Source organism: Ammospiza nelsoni, chromosome 3 (genome assembly GCF_027579445.1).
Source record: "Ammospiza nelsoni isolate bAmmNel1 chromosome 3, bAmmNel1.pri, whole genome shotgun sequence".
Taxonomy (NCBI): domain Eukaryota; kingdom Metazoa; phylum Chordata; class Aves; order Passeriformes; family Passerellidae; genus Ammospiza; species Ammospiza nelsoni.
Genome location: NC_080635.1, coordinates 52,764,719 through 52,782,280, shown reverse-complemented (window position 1 = coordinate 52,782,280; position 17,562 = coordinate 52,764,719). Strand labels below are relative to the sequence as shown.

General features: G+C 36.9%; 1 protein-coding gene across 4 annotated transcripts in view; it reads right to left on the bottom strand.

Moving 5' to 3' along the window:
- Nucleotides 1-2,487: 2,487 nt before the first annotated feature.
- The window catches only part of ADGRG6 (adhesion G protein-coupled receptor G6), a 110,466-nt gene continuing 95,391 nt past the window's right edge, over nt 2,488-17,562 (bottom strand). For 2 of the 4 annotated variants that reach the window (XM_059467639.1, XM_059467640.1), the window contains 5 exons: nt 16,712-16,826; nt 15,393-15,676; nt 11,422-11,523; nt 9,323-9,475; nt 2,488-5,239 (listed from right to left, as the gene is read on the bottom strand). In XM_059467639.1, the coding sequence (XP_059323622.1) occupies nt 5,064-5,239; nt 9,323-9,475; nt 11,422-11,523; nt 15,393-15,676; nt 16,712-16,826 (830 nt within the window). In that variant the 3' untranslated portion in view covers nt 2,488-5,063. Of the gene's footprint in view, nt 5,240-7,285; nt 7,333-8,503; nt 9,052-9,322; nt 9,476-11,421; nt 11,524-15,392; nt 15,677-16,711; nt 16,827-17,562 lie in introns of those variants that run through there. The other 2 variants (XM_059467641.1, XM_059467642.1) reach the window with 2 other exon arrangements.

Here is a 17,562-nt window from a genome sequence, read left to right as displayed (position 1 = left end):
GGAGGAATCTTTCTGCATTTTTCACTGGATTTATAACTAGAAATATGCCACTGCCCTCTGCTGGAAAAGCGGGAGCCAGACAAGAAGAAAAGAAAACCAGAGCAGAATCTTGTGAATGCAAAATATTATTGCATTTACTGCACTTGGTGCTGGAGACACATGAAATGCAGCAGGACAGGGACAGTGGGAGTCTTCCAACCACTAGACAGAGCAGGATCCACTCCCCTACCATGGCTGTCTTATCCCCTCACTTTGGAGGGCTCCCAGACTGGGAAAAACCTGGCAGTGGAAGAAAGCATCAGACCAGAAGGTAGCAGCATTTGCTCTTTCTCCTGCACTTAATGTATGGAATACAGTTCGAATTTTTGAGAACCCCTTTCTATCTAAAGGTATGGTTTTTAAGAACTCCTACCAGCATAGCTGGGATAAAAAGTGCCCAGTTCAGACTATCTGTTACAAGCTAAAGAATCAAACTGCATTTATTTTGTAAGGTAGATCACTCAACACACCTTGAGAGAACTTTGTCACTCAAAGGGCTGTGGTTAAGCACAGATGGTTGTGGTTAAGCAATCCATAAGGACAGTACCAAAATGTGCACTCATATCATGAGTACTAAAACTGTTCCCTAGTGAGAACAACAGCAGAATTGGCTTTGAGTGAGCAGATGCCTCTGGGGAAGGGTTATCCTTCCAGAAAACATTTCCATGGGATTTATTTAGCCATTTCTGGTGTGGTGCTTATCAGTCTGATTTCTCAACCTGAGAAGAATTAGCTTCTTTGTGAACAACAGAAATATTATTCTAGATAAGTCTTCAAGCATGGAAATGCTGGAATTGTTCCCTTGAAGAATCATGAAAGATTTTCAACTTAAAGCTGGAGAATCGAAAACAGTAGTTCACAGTGACAAATGCACCAATAGCGATGGTGGTGTGTCCTACCTACTCCAATGGCCTTGTTCCCATTGTTGGCCAGGGTGACACAACCTGGGCAAGGGGCAAAAAATCATGTGAAAAGTGTAAGATGCAAAGTAGGCCTTGGCAACTACCTTTTCCCTTCTTTCAGTTTCAGTTTCCCTTTCTCTTCTTTTTGTCCCTCTCTTCCTTTCTCTAGCACTACAGTAAATGGTTGTCCCGAGGATGGAAGTGTCACCATGGTTCCAGGAGCTCTGACAAATAAATGGACCGAGTAACCAAAGCCCAGCTAAGTGGAAGGTGAAAGGGAAAGCCTCCTTAGCACATCAGTAGCTGGAGTGCTGGGCATGAAAGCATGAAAAGTCTGCTCCACAGACTGGTTTGCATGATTGACTTCCCTGGCATTAACTTCCAAAACCCTTTGCCGAAGTCGTTGACCCCTATGTGGGTTTGCATCTTTATATACAGCAAATGCATAAAAAGTTTTTATAATGACTCCATGAATGACACATTGCTGCCCTGTAACTCGGTAGCTGTCCCTGAAGTTACATAGATGTGTCTGATTATAGCTCAGCCTTTCAAAAGTAATAAAATGAAGTGGCATTTTATGTAACTCAATGGGTTACAGTAGGAAGCTGTTAACAGTAGAGGATTAAAATAAAATTGTTCTTGGTATTTAAAAAGTGATGAAATGAGGAGAAAAATAAATCCACCCCCAAATGCTGCAAATCACTCCTTACAAGTTTGGCATCTGCCAAGATTCTACTTGGGAAAAAAAACCTAGGCTCCTTCCCTCAGAGGGTCCTCCCACACTCTTTGAGGCATAAAGCCCAAGGGCAGTGTTCACTGTCCACAGACGCACACAGACAGGCTGTACACAGTGCACCCAGCAGCCTCATTATGAAATTACACTTTTCCCACGGGGTTTTTTACATGCTTTCTAAAAGAGACCTCTTATATCAATCCTTGTATTCTGTGCATTTTCGAGACTTAAATGCAGGGGAGCAGATCTGACACATTTCAGCATATTTCCATCTTCTTTAGAGGTAAGCAAGTAAAGGTAGGCCATTAGTGTGTGACATTTGTTGTTTATACAGTAGTGTGTATTTATCACGTGATTGGCTGAATCAAATTTTTCAGCGGTGATCAAAGTATTATAGGTTGAATGAAAATATTGATAATGAGGGACTACATCCAGCTGCAGAGAAACAAATAGAAAGGAATAACTCCTGAGTTTTAAATTATTCATTTGTATTACTTTAAAATACCAGCCCAGCATATCGTCAGTTGCCATGATTTTCTTTTAATTTCTATGCCATGACTGCCACCGTAAATAAATGAGATTGCATAACTTCCAGGTCATTCACTGAATGTGGCATTGAATAAATTACAAAAGGGAAAGGCATATTCTGCAAAATGTGTTCCCCTGATGAGATGGAGTTAGTCTTGCACATTTATTTCCAACATTTTGGCTAGGCGTGTACCTGTCTCAAGTACTTAAAAAAACCACAAGATTATTTTCCAGAGTTCCACTGTGTAATTTTTGCCATTAAACACTAAAAAGGAAAAATAAAAGTCAACCATTCACTATTAAAAGACTTTAATTATTTGGAACACTAACATAAAAATGTTTACTTGAAAAGGTTTCTTTCCATTTTAGTCCATCTTCAAACCTGTTACACTATATTTCACTGACTAGTATTACAAATTACACTGAAAAGTTTCCTCAAAGTTGCAAAAGGTAGAGCTACAGTAAACTGTTTCACAATTTACTTAGAAAAAACATATAAGAAATTATTCATTCCCTCTTCTTCTATGATGAAGCAGAAACTTAGCATTAAAGTAACAAGAACAGTCATTATAGTGCTAAGTATATTTGACATATTTAACCTCACAAATAAATAAATATGTACAAGGGAGGTTACAGCATGTCAACTACAAAACAGAAAGCTTTACATTGTAGAATTGAGAGCATTCAAGAGCAGCTAAGTGACACAGACAGTTTATGATTACTACATGGTAGTAAAAAAAGAGAAAAAAATCTTAATTCAGCAACAATACAGGTAGATGTACATTAAACTGATAGGTTACAGCTCAGCTTCATTCAGGATGCTGTGGGTTTTTTATTTATATATTTTTCATCTGTTATAATTTATTGATTCCTCATTTTTTTCAGGAATGTTTGCTTCTCCTTCTCTTTACTTTTGAACATCTTAATCAGGTAGAAATCTCACAGTAAGCTGCTATTACCTACAGTAGTTAAGCAAGTGGGAAGATAAAATATAAGTTCAGTAAATGCTTGTACATAATCTCTCTGTAAATTATTTCAATTATTAAAGATATCTGACAACACTCCTCCCTGTTATTAATTACAGTTTGAGTGAACGGGGCTGACCTCCATTCACACACCACAAATGTATTTGCAGTTATGAGACTGGGGTTTTGCTCAGGTCTGTGTAGTGACAGCGGTGCTCCTGGGTGGGATCCATCGGGACATCCTCCTCCCACCAGGTGTTTGCAGCCAGGGGAAATGTGCCGTTTGTGCGGTCACAGCATTAAATGATCTCTGCACACAAAAGCACGTGCAAAGAGCAGAGAAAGCACAAACCCACGTCCCTCATCACTGAGCATCCACCTGCTTGGCAACCAAAAAATCTCAGCACAACTTTATGCTCTCTGAATGCAAATAATTAAATACGTGGCTAAAAATATTTTGGCTAAAAAAGGGATAATTGAAAAAATTAAAACCTCCATTAGGAGACATTCTCCTCTGAATGCGGTACTTGAAAAAACCCTTTATGTTTCAGCACATGCCTTCAGAAACATGCGCAGCTACAATTTTTATAAAGCTCGTCATGGGGTGAAACATGGTTCATGATGAGAAATGCCCTTTTGGCACTCAATGTCACTTGCTAATATGTCACACATTTATAGAGAGTAAAACAAGTAAGCATTTTATGCTCTTGTCTGTTCTCTGCACACAGCCCCCAAGCCCCTCAGTGTCGTGGAGACAGCATAGCAATGTGAAATCCCTTAATATTGCCTGAACATTTAAACTCTGTGCATCCAACAACCTCAGTCATGTCATCCAACAGGGCAACAAAGGGATACTGATAGTGTTATGTGCCCAGAAAAATGTTATTTATTTTTGGTAAACGTGTTCCAGATTATCCTAATGTTGCAATGCCATCTGATGGAGGTGTCTATACATACAGTATATGTGAAGTACAGAGATTGACACTCATGGGTTTACAAAGAATTCATCTTGCATTTAAATATTTAGTCTTAAATTTTAGCACCGTCCATAGCTTTTAGATTGTCTCTGGTATATGCTGTCATATTTACCGTGTGTATTGTTATAAAAAATATGTGTAGAGAGAGTTTTAGGTATATGTTTATATAACTATATATAGTTGAATGCCTTTTTGTTATTTTGTTTTGTGAAAAAAGAACACTAAACACAGACTTGAGATGGAAGACACTGCATTTCATGCATACCAATCAATAAATGCTGAAACACAACTCTGCGTAAACTGTTTTTCTATGTATATGGATACAAATTTGCCTGCATTTACAGCATATGCTGTTTTGGTGAGTAAGGTTTGCATGATCAGGTATATTTAGGCAAAAATGTTTTAAAATAACCCTTTAAGTGGTGGTAGGGTTTTATTCACTTATGAATAAAGAGCACTAGACATTCAAGAAGCAAGAATCTAACAAGTGCCATAGGGAAAATCCATATTTTTCAAAACAAAAAGACCATCATAAAACTTCTCAATAAAAGCTTGCCTGTACTGCATGACATGTCTGCTATTTTCTCCAGGAGTCAAGACTTGCTTCTGTTTGGATTATATTATTTTAAGTTAGGCTTGTGGTTCTTCAGTCTTACAAGATTATAATTAGCTGTCCAGGCATCATGCTGGCTGGTACACATTTAAAAACAGCTCAATACCATGGTAAAAAACTGTCGTTTTCCGCAACAGTAAAAACTTTAAAAAATCAGTCCTTAAGTGGAAGCTGTTTGCAGGAGAACACTATAAACTGGGGAAAAAATAATTTAACAGATCACATTTTATGACATTCAATATTCTCAATTCCAGGCAGACATTTTGTATTCCTTTGATTTAAAAAAACAGCAAATCAGAAACCCAGTTAGAACTTTGTGCTGCGACTAAATGTGTCGGACATAATATTTTTATAGAAGCTGTCGGAGTGAGGATTGCAGTATCCTTTGACTTTGTCTATAACCTGATGGACAGGGATGATTGATGTCTGTTCTCCATCCTCCTGGGCAAAATTTGAAGATGGCTTGTCAAGAAAAACATTCTCTAAGAGGAAGAAAAAGCAACAAGAAGAAGTTAGAGCCTCTTAAGCAAATTCACAGTTCAAAAGATGTGTCACTCCCACATTGATATGCCTTCAATTGCCACTACTGCTGAACTAAATTACTGCCCTAAAATAAGTTTTTGGCTTGAGATTGCTTCTTCTAAATTCTGTTGCGATATCTGGTTTTGTGGGCAGACCTTTCAGGTATCTCTTGAAATTATCCCTCTATTATTTTGCCTAAAGTGTTACTGACTCCTATGACCTTTTAACATATTAATTTACTGCTGATGCTCTGAATCTTACAAACTAAAAATATTTTGATAGCACTGGATCTCCATAAATAGTATCTCCACATAATAAAGTACTGTAGAATGACTGTGAACAGATTTAATTATTTCAACAGTGGATGCTTTGAGCTAGGCACAGAAATAATATAATCTGCGCTGAATTTAGCAGAGGATGTCTTTCCTCCTGAAGCAGATAACCAGAGCCAAAACTTTGTGATTGCCTAGCCTCACCTTATTTTTTCCATAATGTGCAGGCTGAAAACTAAGGAGCAGAGGATGTAAAACAGGGTCTCCCTTCAGAGTCCATGAGCTAGATGTCAAGGGTGAACTGAAGAGGTAAAGAAGCAAGGCAATTCCCAGCCAGACTGGGAAAGTCCGCTTCAGCGGCTCGCATTCCTGCTGTTCAGAGAACGGTCAGTAGGTAGAGCTAACGTAGCGAGAAATGAGAAGGAGAGAGCTTGTCTCTCATTTTCTCAAGCATGCTGTCCTAAGCGAGCTCTCTGTCGTATCTCTTCCACGCAGTGAAGCTGGAATAAATTCCCTGAACCTGGGCAAGATCTGTACCACTGCAAGCCAGCAGTAAGGTGGAGCACCCTGGGAAGAAATGTCTTCTACAAGTGATATTTTTGATGGCTGTTTACAAGACCTCAATGAAGTAATCTCCTAAAATTCCTTGTTAAAGGATCATTTAAGAATTAAGCATACTACTTGAACCATGACTTCATAAAAAACTTTTCTTAGAAATAAACCAACTAGAAATGAAAAGAAAAGTAACCCATCCCTGGAAAAGTCATGATGCCAAGCCATAAAAGAGCACAAAGGAGAAATGGATTGCAGACAGAGAAATCAAAACAGTTTCACTCATTAAAACAGAAACAGGCATGTTGAGGCTTATCAGGATGAATTTTCAAAGCACGCAAGAATGTTCATGAATTACAGTGAGTAACTCCATGTCCAATGGCAAATTTCTGAGTACTGAGAGCCTTTCAAATGTATGCATTTACTAACCAATGGCTTCACATCTAAGTACAGGGTCAAAATCATGTATCCCTGAAGTGTGAGCTGTATGACCAAATTCTCTGCAGAGATCGTCTTAAGTTCTGATTCACTGAAGTGTTACAGAGAATATTTAAGTACTTTCTATAAGTAGTTTGGTTTGGGTCTGTAGACAGCTGAGGCACAAGATGCCGTAGTGACCTCTTTTGTTCACCCATGAGGGTTGATGCATTTTGTATTCAAGCAGCAGTTCATAGGTTGGCTTTCAGGCATATATAATTCATCATTAGGAGTTATTTTGGGTGCTAATGGATATAAAAATCTCAATGTCTAGAAGATTAATCCAGTAATGGCCACAGACCAAATATAAATATATTAAATTTTCTGTAATAACTTTGATAAATACTAAAGAATCTTCTGGAACCCAATCAGATTGGTTTTGCTTTTTAATGTATGCTTTGTGTATGGGTAATTTCAGGATAATCTCCTTTCCCCATACTACTGCTCACAGGCATTAATTTCAGGACATTAATGTCCGTTTTCTAAAATGGTATCCTCTAAATGCTGTGTGCCCCATGCAGAGTGCAGACACCCAGAGTTTGAAGCATGCTTGTCCTTTGATTGAGCATCAGTGGTGCAAGATGTAATAGAAATAAGCAGCGTTTCTGATTAGCAAAATCCTCTGTGTCAATGAGGACATCATGCAAGAAGCATCCCTCCACCCTGTTCCAACCATGCATTCAACAAAAGCAATTCTCACTTTACCTGTAATGCTCCACCACTGATGAGGAAAGGGCCTTAGAAGACATTATCTACACCACAAACACATGAATGCTTGTGTCAATTCCAGGGAGCACATTATTACCGTATGTATCAACAAGACTTGCCAAGACATGTAGCTATGGCATTCTTTGCCTGCAATTTAGCTAAGTTGGCAAACTGAGAAGTTCAGCTGTATTAACAATCAGAATCTGAATATTATTTTATATTACTTTTATTATTTTTACACATGAGAAGATATGTCAGTATTTAAAAACCTAGTGTTATCAAAAATTCCCGTGGAGTATCACAATAACATGTATTTTGGAGAACAAAGTGAAATGTATTAAAATTAAAAAAATAAAAAGAAAACTGTTGTATTCTCTTAATGTCCAAAAATTCTTCATATTAAAAACTTTGATTGCATTAAGAACTGCAATCCTTTTAAGCAATAATTTACGCATGGGATTAAGCTAATAATTTTTGAAGAATATATATGAGCAAGTTTCTTTTAACTTTACTATTTCTTATCTGGAACAGTTTATTTGTTTTGCTTCAAGAACACCTTGCAAAAACTCCAGCACTAAGTCTTCTTAATTGATAGCCACATATTAAAGATGCTGTTTGTGGAAGACTGCTGGCAGAAGTGCTCCTGCAGGGAAGAGATGAATGAACAGGGCAGCTGGGTGCACTGCACACCAAACCTGACCTGGCAGCAGGGACAGGCAGCCCAGGGAGGCAGGCACCAGCCCTGTGCTCTCAGTGCAGTTGTGAATAGCAGTCCTGAGAGCAAGCTCAGGTGCTATCAGTCATCAAGAATTTCTAAGATACTTCTCATTTTTACTGTATTCAAAGCAGATGTACTTTCTGCATGTCCTTGATAAAGTTTTAAGCCCTTAAAATGCCTGATGCACAATCCCTCATGCTAATGGACACACTGAATCTTGGTCAGTGAGAAAACAACAGTGTAATTAATTTTAAAAAAAGGAGTGTTTGTGCCTAACTGGAGCAGGTAATGATCATCAATTAAAATAATAGAAGGTATTTCCAGAAAACTATGCCATGCATCAAGAAAGGTGAGTGTCCCATCGTAAATGAGACATTGGGGGCTTAACAAAAATAATTAATACTTCAGAAATAACATAACTTGCATTCTAATGAAATCATCTGCTTCATATCTGAACATATTTTTCTGATAAATATTTTAAAACAAGTAAACACACCTTCGAGTTAAATATGGTCGCAGATTTTATTTCCACTATATTTATAAAATAGTATTGTATAATAATGCTATGTGACTTTACACAGGACAAAAACATGCAGTCACAAAACCAGAGTAACAAAAAAAATCTGAACTATATAAGTGAATTTCTGAAATATTATCTCAGACACAACCAAACTTGCAAATCATTCCAGCTGCTCTCTTTCTTTGCTCCCTTAAAGTCTTAAGATTAGCACATTTTCACGGTATGAGTGGAATACAGATGATGCCTTTTATTACATATGCCATTGATATCTAAATAAATAAGCAGTAGATACGGCTATTTGCAGAAGGGCAAGACAATGCATACTCTGGGAACACAGTATCCATTTCCGAGTAGGCTCCATTTGTCGTTTTACCCATAAATGTTTTACAGTTAGATGAAAGGAGTTTAACCAAGACAATCAGCTGTGGACTTGAACTCTGAAGACTTGATTCCTATTTCCAGCTGTACTGCCAGCTTTCACGTTACCTTGGGTGAAGAACGCCATCTCTCTGTGCTTTGGCTACCCTGTGTTTACAATAGGATAATAAGCAAAATTTGCTTTCATCAAGCCTATTTCATTTAGTATGGGAACATATTGGAGCTCAGATCTATATATTGGATATATTGCACATTAGGTAATGGTTCTTATTAAAGAGTAACATATATTTAAAAAATACCGGCACTATATGAATTGATGAAATTTTCTCTCTTTTACCTTGGGGTAGAAATGCTTGCTGTGCCTTTAACACAAACCTGTGTGCTCACAGATGCACTGGGTTGCAATGCAAGAACTCACCTGTATGGCTGTTTCGTTTGCAATATGTATTTGTCGTAGATTTTGACTTGGATGTTAGGTAGGTTGAATTGGAGCCAATGGAACTAGAGGATAAGGATTTCCCAAGATTATCGGAACTCTTCTTTATAATATTGGTTGCTGTTTTGCTCCAATCTAAAAATGATTGAGAAGTTTTACATTTAATAACTACCGTAATAAATACCTAATTTTTTCAATTATGATTATTTCAAATATCTGATGCATTTCTTAGTATTGCTTATAACAAATACCCCTTCCTTTTCCTGTTAGGTATCCTCTTTGGTTCTTAAGAATGATAAAAGTATTCCAACTTGATTTACTCTACTAAAACAGTTGAAATTGGTGGCTCTAACATTCTAACAATAGTTTGTCTGTACAGCAGAACTGCAAGTATGACCTGGCTTTCCAGAATGCAGAAGAGCAGAGGAGCTCTGTAGCAGTATAGGGCTTTCCAGACCTGAAGAGCAAAATCCAAAGGTGATAGGATCATTTACAATGATCTTATCATCCGAGGGCTTGATCTGCAGCTGCTGCTGTGGAAGATACCACATACTAACAACTAGCTTGTTGTTTGGCATATTGGTGCACAATTTACATAATAAAGTTTATTCAGTAGTTCACATTTAAAGAATTTGGTCCAAACATTAACACAATAGGCTCCTATGCTGGAACAACTTCTAAAATGAAATTAAATAGCTAATACCATTAAACTGACTGAAGAAAACTAACATTTAAAAACTCACCACAAATATCCCAATACCAGTAGAATAAAAGTAGGTAACTAGTTTTTGTACCATACAATTTTGGTAAGTGCAGGAGGTTTCACAATTTAGTCATCTTGCTGTTATTCACTGTTATTTCACTTCAATTAAATTCACAAAATGAAAGAGAAGTCCAAGCCAAAGACACGTGGGCCATTTTAGTCTTGATTTAAATCAAGTCAAATTATAGTAAATTGTTGCTAGAGTGTTCAGTTTTGCAAGTTCACATTTGATTTCTATTTCACTGTTCTGCCTGAAAACAGTGTCAGGTTCATGGAGATTAAAACCAACCCATGGAGATAAACTGGTTTACGCCAGACATAATGACATCACATTAACCATACCACTGAAATATTCAAATCCTTAATGTTTTTATTTCTACCATATTCATATTTATTTCTACCATATTCACAAGCTGCCCAACAGCAGCTCAAAAAAAAAAAAAAAAGGAAATAATTTGATCTATCTTTGTTTATCAGTTCAGGAGTTACAGGATTAATCACATAGAAACTGAACATATGAAATAAATTGGATGGCTGATCAGAATGAAAATGATTTTCCTAGTTTGTATTAACCCTTTGAAATAATGAATGAAGTTCTCTTACTACAAAATGAAAGTTTACCATAGAAAGCAATGACCTTATGTCACCTTACACCAGCTGTAGATTTGAACACTGGTCCTTGAACAAGAACCATGTGAGAAAGAATTATATGGTCCAAATCACCACATCAGACAGCAAAGGAAGAGCCAGTAGCCTGAACAAAGCAGTCCTATGGCCATCCAAGATGGCCAAAGGTGCAGGAAACTGTAAGTATAGTGGCCCAAGCATTGGACTTCTCATGCGTCCAAACCAACATCTCTCCTTTCACTCTGACTGTTCCGGATGAAGGTGAACTTCATTTCTAGAACCTAATCAGGCTTCTGTTAAGGGAATTTTCTACATTTCTGAGTCTCTAATAGTCTCTGAATTCAGTGGCAAAGGACAGGACAAAAAGGCAAAGATTAAAGCAAAAGAAGTCGTAATATTTCTATGCAACTTTTTAGAATTGTTCGCACATCAGCTTAACCATACACGCAATTCAAAGTCAACATACTTTATTATAGGAGAAAATGAATAAGACTGGGCTTGGAATGACAAAGTTTGAATCTCTGGATTTTTTATGTTTTATTTTATTTTTAGGGTCTGATGGGCCTTCCAAAACCATCACCCATATCTGTGGCTTACCTTGTATGATATTAAAATAACATAGCAAGCTGTTTTCCTGGACTTTTATAGACAAATGCAGCACCTAAGGAGGGGAGCAGTGAACTGCCTTTACCTGAATTGTCTGCCAGTCGGAATCTGCCACAACAGAGATGTCTCCTCCACTGTTTCTGCACATTTTCTTTCATAGCACAATGGAATACAAATATAAACAAACCTGTGACAAAAGAAAATGAACACCAAATGAAGCATGTACTTATAAACAGATTAACTGAAATTTGTAATCAGAAGACAATGAAGTACAAACAAAAAAAAAATCATCTTAATATTTTGTTATTGCTATCCATGCATCATTTAAGAGGTATGGAAATTAACTAAAGTTTTCCCATCTTCTAGTTGCCATGTAAGTATGTGTAAATATACTCTGTATATCAGAATACAGAGATTAGGATGCCTTTTATTGGCATTGCTCTGTGTTCATGTTTTTTTCTTTCCTTTTTATTTTTCTTAGCGGAAAATGATTGAAAGGTCCTTTCTTTGAGGCAAATGACTATTCTGCACCCAACAGGACTGCAAGAGAGAGAGACTGCAAAATAAACACCAACAGTATTATATTAGCAAGGAGATATTTTATCCCCTGGATATGGTTCTCTATGTACAGAACTGTGGGATGTATTCTTTTAAAACCAGACATCTTGTAAATAGCATTTAGGGGTGTCCTAATGTAGTGGGTTGAGTGCTGGCCAAGTGCTGAAAAAGCACACATGGATTTATGTGCATCACATGCACATACTTTAATGATTATGAAAATTAATATGCTCACAAGTTCTGATTAGGAGTCCAGCTTCTTGCTCCCAAAGAAAACTAACAGATTTTCATACTCAATTGTAATAAATGTGTTTAAGAATGTTTTTGTGGAGTTGATTTTTCTCATGAAATTTTAAAGTTTTTATTTTCAAGACAGGAGATAAGCATCCTACCATGTGATAAGGTAGGTCTTAACAGGGCGTATGATATGTTTTCATCACCTACAGATGTACTTTGGAGCTAAATATAGTAGTTGGAAATGCTCCTGAATCTTCTCAGGCTGGCACTGGCTGTGGAATCTTTTGTTGTTCTGTGGCTTAGCCTATTTCTTGTTTTACTTGTACTGTCTGTGAGAGAGCCAACCCGAGGCTGAACACCTGACAGCAAAATGCTATTGCAAGGTTCCTCATGATTTTATCTTAGATGTGAATAAATGCTACATAATGTGTGCAAACATGGTCAAGTAGCTTCCTCTAAAACCATTTCTTTATGATCATCATGACTAGTTCTGAACACTAATGTCTACTATGTTTCAGCTGTCATAACACAATGGCAGGGTATAGCTTGGATTATAATGTTTTGGAGAATCAAATTATCTTGTCTCCTCCAAACTGCTGAGGCCTAATTTTGCAGTAATGCATGTCATTGAATTGGACTTGTATTTGCTTATCAGGCCATGTTGAGACCTCTGGAATCAGTTAACTACAGGTAGGGGCTGGGTCATGAGACACAATATTTCCAAAGTTTTTCAAGAGCTGATGGGGAAAAAAAGGAAAAGCACATTTTAAAAAAGGCATGACCTAATGCATCTCAAATGTGACCTTTCTTGGATTATGGTTACTGTATTAGCATTTGGTAAAATATTTTTCTGCAACCACTATCAGCTCTTATAGGGCTGGTGATATGAAGCTGTTTGTGGCCCAAAGTTCTTCTTAGGGCTTTTACACAGCTTACAAACTTAGTAAATCAATGCTTAATTAAACTGCAGTGAATGTTCTGAATATTTAAAAAGAAAATGCATATTCCATAGTAATGCAAAACAAATGTACTGCATTAAGTACTTTGCCTTTGCCCTGTCTGGGCTTGGTCTCCAGAATTTTTTTCTCTGTATTTCATTATTCATTAAGTTTACAATGTGCTTTTAGTAGTACAGCTTTGGTTTTGGTTCCCAGAGACAAATCAGACTCTAGGCTTGGTTCTAACTTGGCTCTGACTTGAAAGTATTTGGCTTGTCCAGGCATATATATAAAATGAGCAGCCAAAAAAGAAATGTTCCCATATTTTTTACTCTGAGCGTCAAGGAGAGAGCGTCAAGAATTTCCTTTGTAGATGAAACAGCAAAGTACAGTAACACTAACAGTTGCTGCAATTTGCTTTTTCATTGCCAGTGCACAGAAAACTGCTGCTGGAGGCTGCTGGTATGGCTTGAAATACTCATGCAGCTTTCAAAAACATGAGAGAGAACAGATGCATTTACCAACATCTCCATAATTAAGCTGCTAATACTGATGAGAAACTTGCCATATTGAAATGCTTTTTGCTGCTAGGGAATGCTTTCTGATACACATTTGCCCCATTCCATCCCCTTACTGCTACATGAACACTGCACCAGTTATATAGGATGTGAAACATCCTCTTCCTTTATTCTTTAGCTTTGCCTAGCTCTTTCTGACACAGCAATAAGTACCTTCAGAGAGAAGATTTTTATCTCCTATTGCTTGATCTGACGTGCCTGAGCATAGACGGCATCATCATTGCTACCACAATCCATGAAAATCTCATCACTCTTCTTTTTACATTTACTTCTCATCTTTTTCAGTTTCATCTTCTGACTCAGCTGTGTTCCAAATATTCATCTTCCATTAAATAGTGCCATTACCCCACTTAGGAAGTGTTGATCAACCTTGTATGCACTCTGCACATACAAGCTTAATTGATTGCAGTGGAAATTCTGGTTACAGAGAACTTGTTCAATTTGACCCTTGGCAAGATTTTCAGAATTTAAGTCTTTTTTCATGTTCTTCCCATACTTCTGATCTCTCTAGGCCTGTCTGAATTTCTAACACAGACACAATGCTGTAAATACTTCATTAGGCTGCTAGGGGAGTATCAGAATGCGTCCTTTGGAAAAAACAGTCTCTAGTAAGAACACCACATCCAAATATTTTTTGTTATTTTGCTTAGCATTTTAGGTTGAAACTGACCCAAACAAAAACCCACAACATGATTCTCTTTCCATGAAAGCTCAATAAATCTTTCAGCACAGTAAATGCATCTCAACTGTATCAGATAAAATCGGCACAGAGAGATATTAAGTACTTTTTCCGTAAAGAGAAGATATTTTGCTGACCCTAAGAAAATTTCATTTTTATCTCAATATTTGTGTTGCATAACATGTTTCCTTCAATGACATTCTTGAGTTTGCTTTTTGGGGTTTTCTGGGTTCCCATTCCCCTTCCCCCCAGCAAGTTTAATTTTTATGTCAATATGTATGTGGCATAACACATGGGCTTCCAATATCCTCAAGGTTTTCTCTTCATTGCATATTTAGCTGTTCTTTATAGGTGGATAGGGCAAGCACTAGTAGAGAATTTTATGGCAATTGAGACATATGCAAATTTTAGCTCTGAGTTAAATTTTTATAAATATCAGCTATATAATTCTGTAATTTATAACCACATGATTATAATTTACAGCATTTTTTAGAAAGACAAGCTATGCTGGAAAAGTGAAATATTGAAAACTTGAGTAACAGAAAGAAAAATAATCTGACTGTAACAGTCACTGGATTTTTCTTAAGCAAAGAATATCCCATATGTCTCTGCTATCTCTCCACAATGAGACAGGACTGAATTTTATTTTATGAGTTTCTCATGCCTTAATAAAATATTTATGAGTTTCACAGATTCCCTACAGAAATAAAGTAAGGAAAAAGGCTTCCTATATTTGTTATAATCAGTGAAAGGAAATGCTGAAGGTCATATAGCATGTATCTCAACAGAGAACACTACAGAATGTTAGCTAGGGAGAGCTCTATTTATAATATAGCTCATTTTATGGAAGAAGACATTGAAACCATAATTAATTTACATAAGATATTCAAACACCTGTAGCTGATATTGTTATTCCACATAAGGGGAAACTAATGATGGTTAAATATCAAAAGAAAACCTGGAGAGCCTGGGTATGAGTTTCCCTGGTCCAATCACTGGGCATAGCATGCCCCAGAACAGTAATGGATCAAATATTATTCATTCACGGCACAAAAATTCAGCTTACCTTGCAATGAATTGAAAATTGAGAAGAGGTACAGGAAAGCAAGAGTTAAGGGACCCCAGGCAAAAAAGGCAAAGCCCCATGTCATGCCCAGGAGGAAGGTCAGGCTGACCACGCTGCGGAGATTCCTCAGGATCTCTTCCTTGAGGCTCCGGTTGGTTCTCTTCCCATTCCTCCCGCAGATTTGCACCATCACCACGATGAACATGGCAACATTCATTAGAAACATGATTCCAAAGTAGCCGGCACAAGTCACGTAAAAGACAACTTCATTCTTGATCCAGCAGCTGCAAAAAAATTTAAAATAAAATAAAGTAAAATAAAATAAAATAAAGGAGCATTTTTGGTTAATGGAAACTGTCCTTCCATTAATCATACAACTAAAGGAAAATGAGCTGATTTCTGATACCACCGATGCAGAAATATAGTGTAGAATGAAACATTTGTCCATTTTCTGTTTGGAAACAGGATGAAGCCCAGAGGCATCTTAAGTGACTATGGCCTATAGTACTAAAATATGAGAAATCTGAGGGTTGTATCACATTTTAGTTAAAACTAGTTAGAAAAAGTGGGAAATGGTGGGAACTGTAATCCCATCATGAACAAAGTTCGGACTCAGTACACAAAAATTCACTGCTGTCATCTGTGTGAAGCATTGAGTGCTTTAGAAACAGAATGGGCAAACTTGGATCTTCACTGTCAAAATCTCAAGTTTCTACCACTGGAGCTAAAGAAGAACTTGAACATGACTGTAGAAGAAGCAGGACTTTTGAGGTAGCCATTTGACAGACAGCCATAGGAGAGCTCTAACTAATTCTTCTTGCAGCAAATGGCCTGAAAGCTCAGCATGAAACTATAATAAAATTTAAAAAATTCAAGTTTTATTTATCATAATGAGGCTTTGCCAGGCAAGGAAAAGAGCACTCACATAAAAATTTTGGCATTTGGAGTTATTATCTGGACTTCAAGAGAAGAACATAGAGGACTATTGAACTACATTGGCAAAAGGCTGCTTGATTTACAAAGGAAACTATTTTTATACAAATTCTTTCTTTGGTCTTACCTAGAAAAAATACTTTTCATTTAAGACAAACCAAAACAAGTATTTTTATTTTATTTTCATGAAAAAAACTTTTGCCAGAGGCATGTTTGTTCCTGGCATTGGGTAATGCAGATTTACCTCCAATTTTCGTAACAGCCTTCTTCACGTTACAGATCTTAATCATTCAGAGTTTTGCCCCTTTTTGCTTGTTTAATGCACCATTGACTTTTCCAAAGCAACTATAAATGCTAAATTTCAAGAGATCAAAAGAAATACTCACAAGTCATCTCCTCCTTGCCCGCTCGCATCTCTGCCATATAACTGTTTGCCATAAATATGACTTGCATTTCTATTAGCACTTGCTAAAACAATTGCTATCACCAGAGCTGGCAAACCTGTAACACAAGAAAACTCGTGAGCTGTCAAATCTCCTAAACTTTCAAATTCACAGGGCTAAGCTGAATTACTGATATCTCTATCCCTATTACTTTAGTGCACAGCATCCTGAGAAAACTGCACTGAGAAGGTAGAAGGAAATAATTTTCCAAACAGTACAAGTATATAGAACTATCAAAACAATTAACAGGCATTAATGAATAAGCCTTGTAATGTTCTGTAAGGTAGAAGAAGTTTGGTATGTGATAAAGAAAATAAAGTAAAATAATTAACTAAAGTAAAATAATATCCCTTAATTGCCCAAAGTTAAATTTGCAGCTGCACACAGGCTCTCATCATACAGAGAAAAGATTAACAAATTATTGCAAAAATAGGATCTAGTGGAGGAATTTTTTGAGGTATTTTTTTATGCTAATGTGAATTCATAAACTTGCGTAACTGGGGAACACGAACTTAAATCTGTAATTTTTCCACTGTTTCTTTCAACCACATTATATTATCTGCGCCATATTATATACCTTCTACAGCACTATACATATTATATGTGGTCCCTTTGCTTCCGTAAAGCAAAATATGTATTTTTTAATAAAAAAGCAGAGGGAGTATTTGGGAAAATGGACAACTACGCAGAAGAAAACTCTGCAGAAAGGTACAGCTCACACAAAAGAAATGCATGTTTCCTGATATGCCTTATTTACATGTCTTATCCTTGCTATAACAGAACAGATTCAAAGG